This window comes from Spodoptera frugiperda, chromosome 11, assembly GCF_023101765.2.
Source record: "Spodoptera frugiperda isolate SF20-4 chromosome 11, AGI-APGP_CSIRO_Sfru_2.0, whole genome shotgun sequence".
NCBI classification, from domain to species: Eukaryota; Metazoa; Arthropoda; class Insecta; order Lepidoptera; family Noctuidae; genus Spodoptera; species Spodoptera frugiperda.
The window spans coordinates 2,797,048-2,803,083 of NC_064222.1; the positions used below are offsets into that span (position 1 = coordinate 2,797,048).

The 6,036-nt window shown below is 37.0% G+C and overlaps 1 protein-coding gene across 1 annotated transcript; it reads right to left on the reverse strand.

Moving 5' to 3' along the window:
- Window positions 1-145: 145 nt before the first annotated feature.
- On the reverse strand, window positions 146-6,036 carry LOC118274972 (fatty acid synthase-like). Its single transcript, XM_050697110.1, has 15 exons — window positions 5,895-6,036; window positions 5,634-5,760; window positions 5,095-5,355; window positions 4,378-4,812; window positions 4,124-4,273; window positions 3,924-4,036; window positions 3,247-3,397; window positions 2,680-2,857; window positions 2,322-2,434; window positions 2,024-2,191; window positions 1,574-1,746; window positions 1,239-1,391; window positions 759-962; window positions 466-577; window positions 146-289 (listed from the first exon to the last, which is right to left on the reverse strand). The coding sequence occupies exons 1-15, from the start codon at window positions 5,954-5,956 to the stop codon at window positions 146-148; spliced, it is 2,544 nt and encodes an 847-aa protein (XP_050553067.1). The 5' UTR covers window positions 5,957-6,036.

Sequence of the window (6,036 nt, forward strand, 5' to 3'; positions counted from 1 at the left end):
AGATGTAGTATAATTATGTTTTTGTAACAACTTTAACTATCGGACTATTGAATATTTTGTTGTTTCCCTTATTATCACGATCTTTCTTAACAGTGGGGTATTCAGCAACTCCCACAGTTGCTGTGTTGCTGAATTTAATTATATCTCACAATAAATACGTACAGGCCAAATGTGCAAGGTTATCCAGTTGTTTGCCGTAGTATAGTGCTTCTTGTTTAGCTACCATCACTGTGTGCTCACTGCACAGTGCAGCTTCTAAAGCAGCCACTGCTTCGTTAAGAGATAAATCCTGAAATTTTAACGTCGTGAGTTTTAAAAATGAAGATAACTTTCTAAGTCCTCGTATTCTCGTAACTAATGATTATTTGCAATATGGATATTATCATTTTTTTTATATTTTTAATCACTAAATTGTTGTACTGATTTTTGATTCGAAGATAGATGATCTGATGTCGTAATACTTACATCAATGATATGAGGTAGAGAAATAATCTTAGCTGGTAACTTATTTTGATGACGTGCTAAATACATTTCCCTTCCATACGCTGTCTTCCCAATATTTATTAAGGCGAAATTTCTAAAACATATAATACATTTTTAAAAACATACTGTGAACCAATGAAAACACAAAAACAATAACCTTCTACCTGTATGATGAATTTTTCAAATGTTTTTAATAAGATACGTACATACATAAAAAACATAGCTAAAAGGAAACTAATCGATAAACTTATATTACAATACTACTGCAATCTCACCTCAAGTTACGGCAGAATGTTCTGGACACTGCATCTAGATGAGCCAGCACTCGTTCTTCGAGCTGGTCATCATCGCTAGTGACCACGTACACACCCTGTACCGGACCCATGCTGGCGGCGTCCGTCAGTAGCAACACTACATCACTCTCTTGTTCCAAGCTATCTGATGATGTTTGGACTACCACGCCCATCTTCTCCAATATCCTTAAGGCAAAAGAATTATGTTTTTATAAAAAAGAACTTGTTAACTATTCTTAAAATCTTACAAAACATCGACGTGGTAATAGCTAGAATCAAAGCTATCAACATGTCTAAAGCTTTAGAAAGTTGAAATATGTAGGAGGAATAAGCGAAAAGAGTAATGTATCTAATGTGATTCATTCAATTCAATTAAAACTGATGCACAGTTCAACTGTTTACTCAAAACTACAATTTAACAGTGAAGTGTGAGTGTATAGTGTGCACAAATCATATTCTTACCTTAGTTTAAATTGGAACGTTGCAGACGTAACAGTCTTTGTATGAATATGTAGTTTCCTAGCACCCCGAGCCACAAGCATTTCAACGAATTCAAGTCCGAGTCTTTCTTCACTTAGAATTATAAGTTGACTTTGGTGTGGATCACAAGATAGTCTAAAAGAACAATTGAGATTAGAGAATATTCAACTATTGTGTTCTGAAAGTCAAAATCAAAGTCTTCGAGGATTTGGATGGAGCTCGAGAATCAACTACATATAATACAAAAGACATTAAGTATATGTTCTGTACATTGATTAAAACTTATGCTTATCAAGAAAATAAGGTTATATTCCAACCTGAGCTGTGTCTGAAGAGTTGGTTCTTGCATTTTCAGTAGTACCCTGGTACGCTGTCTACTGCCAGCTAGCAGTCGGAACGCGCGAGCTACGTCGTGCGGTGCGTACGATACGCGCGTCAACGGGCGCACGTAGCCCTTATGGATACCCTCGCTCAACATTTGTTGCAACATCTGAGAAATATTATACGTTTTTAAATGAAAATATACCACAGAAAAATAGAAAATTTAAATAAGTCATTATTATTTTTTTATGTTAAATGGGCCGACGTTTGGCCGCTGTCTCGGCTGATCTGATAGCAAAATTCCAATGGAGATCGAGTGCTATTTTCTGGACAAATTATTTTTTAGCAGGTCTATTGATTAAGACGCATGCGCGCTATTAGAAGATATAGCAGACAGTAACAGTGAACTTAAAATACTTATAGAACGTAATCTATTGAGTAATTACCTTCATTTCTACCGTATTATTATTGACAAGCATTGTTTTGAAATCAATGGCAGAATAAGATCTCGATTTCTTGAGATTGAATACTCCGCAAGCATTGTCCTCATTAAGGCTATGAAGTTGAGCAAAGTCCAGGCAAATGGCGTCCATTCCACAACAAAGTATTGAAGTCTGAAAAACAAAAAGATTCAATGGTACAAATTGATAACCTTATATCCTCTAAAGAACAGTACCACACTAATTATTGAAATTTTATAAACGAACTCAGTGGTCTTATGCATCTATGAAAGTGTATGCTTACTCTTCTCATGTCTCCTTTAACACAACTCAGCACAATATCACAGCCATTGCCATTGGTGTCGTTCAAGACCGTGTTTATGAAGTTACGATCTCTTAAACTGCCGATGTGGTCGGCTGGAAGCAAAATAAATAGTTAAATTATATTAAAGTAGTACCTAACCTACCTATGTATAAATTAAACTTTGAAAGCTTTGCACAGAGAGAAGTGGCACAAAGGTAACCTTTGCCTAGCATTGGGACGGACACGGTTAAAAATAAAATGCACGCAAAAGCAAACCTACATAGGTACTATTTTGTTCTAAAATTACATAATTTATTAGTTAATTAAAGTAAGTAAGTATACTAAAGATGTAAAATACCTTGTAATTCTGGGAACAGTTTCAATAGGAAATACTTGTTTTTCTTATGAGTGACTGTCGTGTAGACTCGACAGCCGTGTCCGAGGGCGATAGATATCACTGCTTGGCCAAAAGTCTCGTCCCCTCTGTGCACAAACACCTTCGATGCAGGTGTTAAGTCTACTGGCTTTTTAATGCCCTGGAATAAAACAAGTATAGAAGTTAACGTATGGGTATGCAATAGGTAACGTATGCATACCCATACGAAATACGTATGGGTATGCAGACCAGAAACACCTGGCTTCAGACCAGAAGCAACTGATAGACTATTTATGTCTTTATTTGTTGACATTTTAAAAGTACCTACTTATAGTTCAATTGAAATAAATGATTTGAATTTGACTTTGAAGTAACCATAGTGCATAACATCAAACAGCCCTGTTAAGTCATTAACTTGTAGTGAAAGGCAAGGAAGTAAGTATACAAACATTGTAGTAGGTAACGCTTTATCGTTTCTGCCATCTGTGTTTGTGTGCCTCTTCGGGACAAAGGCGCGAGTAAATGGTAAAGGTCTTTTTTTGCACTCACCAAGCAGTAGAGTGCGTGTGCGTAGGCCAGCGGCACGGTGGCGGCGTCCTCGAGCGTCCAGTGCGCGGGCACCGGCCACAGCAGCTCCGGCCGCGCGTGCACCACGCTGCTCGCCGCGCCGCACGGGACTAGACCCATCACGCGCTCACCGCTAGTATCAGTAGATATATTTTTTAAAACATAATTTTCCTTCAACACCATCTTTATGCTTTAACTAATCATTCCTATAGTGAATACCTGATCAAAACTATGTATTTTATTTTCATAAAATATACGTCTTTATCTAGCAAATAAAAATCATGGGTATGTCATATTTATTTATTTATGTACACAACATACAACACACAGGAAATAATAATAATAAAATAAATCCAAAAAAGCAAACAATCATCAGATTAGGATTAAAACTACTTACAAACTACATACTTACCTACAAACACAATTAATGCAATAAAATAAATACAGCCTGTTTTTTAACAGGTACCAATTTAATTTTTTTAGAAACAGGTTTCATTCATACTTTCCATTTATTGAAATAAAAAATACTTTTCACAATATAAAAAAACCGACTTTACTTAAAAAAACACAGTTAACAGATCTCATCGCAACATACTTACGTCATTTAATTTTATAAAATTTAGATTGGAATAAGGCCTAAATAGTCTTTGAATGTTTACCTCTCAGTGACACCACTGAAATCCATGCCGTAACTGTTTTCTTCGTTATGTTCAGCAGATTTGGCTCCAATAGCTTTTTTGTAATCTGTGTTAGTCAAACCAGCGTAGTGTATCTAAAATAAAACATCGCGAAACATTACCAATTTGTCTTTTTTGTTTTTATTATCTACCAAAAATATATTATGTCGTATCGTACGTACAGTCACAGGTACTCCAGTCCCACACGACTTGGAATCATGGACCCACTCCAAGGAACTGATATCTCCCACTTGTGTGCTTTGTAGCGTCACATTACTGAGCACTCTCTCGTTATTCTGCACTGGTACATAATATTCGCCACCCCAGTTACCCTGAAATCAAACATTGTTAATTTCAAAGCCGAAAAGAGTACACCAGATCTATGTTATAGATATATGTAGGTACTTAATCTGACCAGTCAAAAACGAACACTTACATGATCAAAAACAGTATAAGCCAAATCGATGTCCGGTAAGTCATCTATAAAGAAATTGTTTCCTTCCTCCTTATTAACGGTTAACAAAAACACATTGTTCCGTTCCACGTCTCGTCTCCAGCTTTGAACGAGGCTTTTGAGGTTTTGAGAGGCTGGATAGGGAGATACTATGAGGAGACGGTGCTGAGATGGGAAATTTGATCGTGCAGTAGAGAGAAGCGACAGATCCAGGTCTTGGGGCACTGTGATGGCAGTCGTAGGCATTGCTTCCATGGTCGGCCGCCACCGCACCAGGTCCAACCGTGTGTGCGCATTACTGTGGGCGCAGACAGTATTGTACAGCGACTTCGGACGAGTGCGGCCTCCGAACAAATTGTCCTCTTCGCTCACTATGAAGGAGTTTCGTTTAAGCGTGAAATGTAGCAACTGACACATCTGTTGGTAAATAAAATGGTATTAGGTATGTAAACTTGATAAGCAGGTAAAAGATAATTTTACTAACATTTTTTGTTTATTTGATTGGTACTCCTTCACGTCAAAACGGCTGAAGGTCTGTAATAATATATAGGCCTTTTTATCCCACAGAAACGCGGGCGAAGCCGCTGGCAGAAGTTAGCAAACTTATAATTAGTAGCAGTTCTTTTAAGAGTTTGTATAAGTTATAGATTTCAAGTCTGTTTTGATCTAAAAATAAACGAATGCCAAAACATTACTCACATTTTCATTAGTAGACAAGTTACGAACGATAGCTACGTCAGCAGTCTTAAGAAATGTGCCAATACCCTTTATTGAGGAATTGAGATCTAATTCATTGAATTCTTCGTAAACAACTTTAATTCCATGGACATAAGAACCAATTTTCTTCATTTCGTCAAACACGGAGCCTATGTGGGTGTTGTTGATGCCGATAACTTTGATAGAGTTCTTATTCATGTTCTCAGCGACAATTTGAAGGAAAACTTGCAGTGACGTCGAAACCTGGAAGAGTGAAATTTTATTAAAATAACACTATATTATCATGCCTAAATGTAAAGTGTAACTATTGATTTTAAACTTTTGTAATGACTTCGGTGTACCGGATAATTTCACCAACCGAACTTGGAATATACTTGGCCAACCCTCTTATGCAAAAAGGGGGGACATATTCCATCAATGGACTAATACGGAATACGGGCTGGCTGTTACTAATGAAGGAGCATAGAAATAAAATGTATCACATTACTGTGCTTTAGATGATAAATACTTAAAGCACTCACTTGTTGGTCCACTAGAAAATGTGGAACAAACTTCAGCGTATGTAACGTCATGCTTCTTTGTGGTGAAACGGAGTCAGTAGTCACTTCACTCTTTTTCCCGCAGACTCCTTGCTGGGTAGGGCAGTCCCTGAAGTAATGATTAGGTTAAAGAAAGGTATTAATTTGTGACAATAATAATGCTTTTTAAACACGTTGATCAATTTCGATCATTAGTATTTCACATGATATTTGGTTCTACCAATCAGCGGCACTGGCACTCACCATTTCTCTATGTGATTTCCATTTGTTTGCGCTAGGAAAGGCGTCTGAGTAGATACCGGCATTTTATTTGCAGTCTTTGAACTTGGATGTTATTAATTGGTATCCTTCTTGTGCAACTCCTGAAAAGAAAATACGATCACTG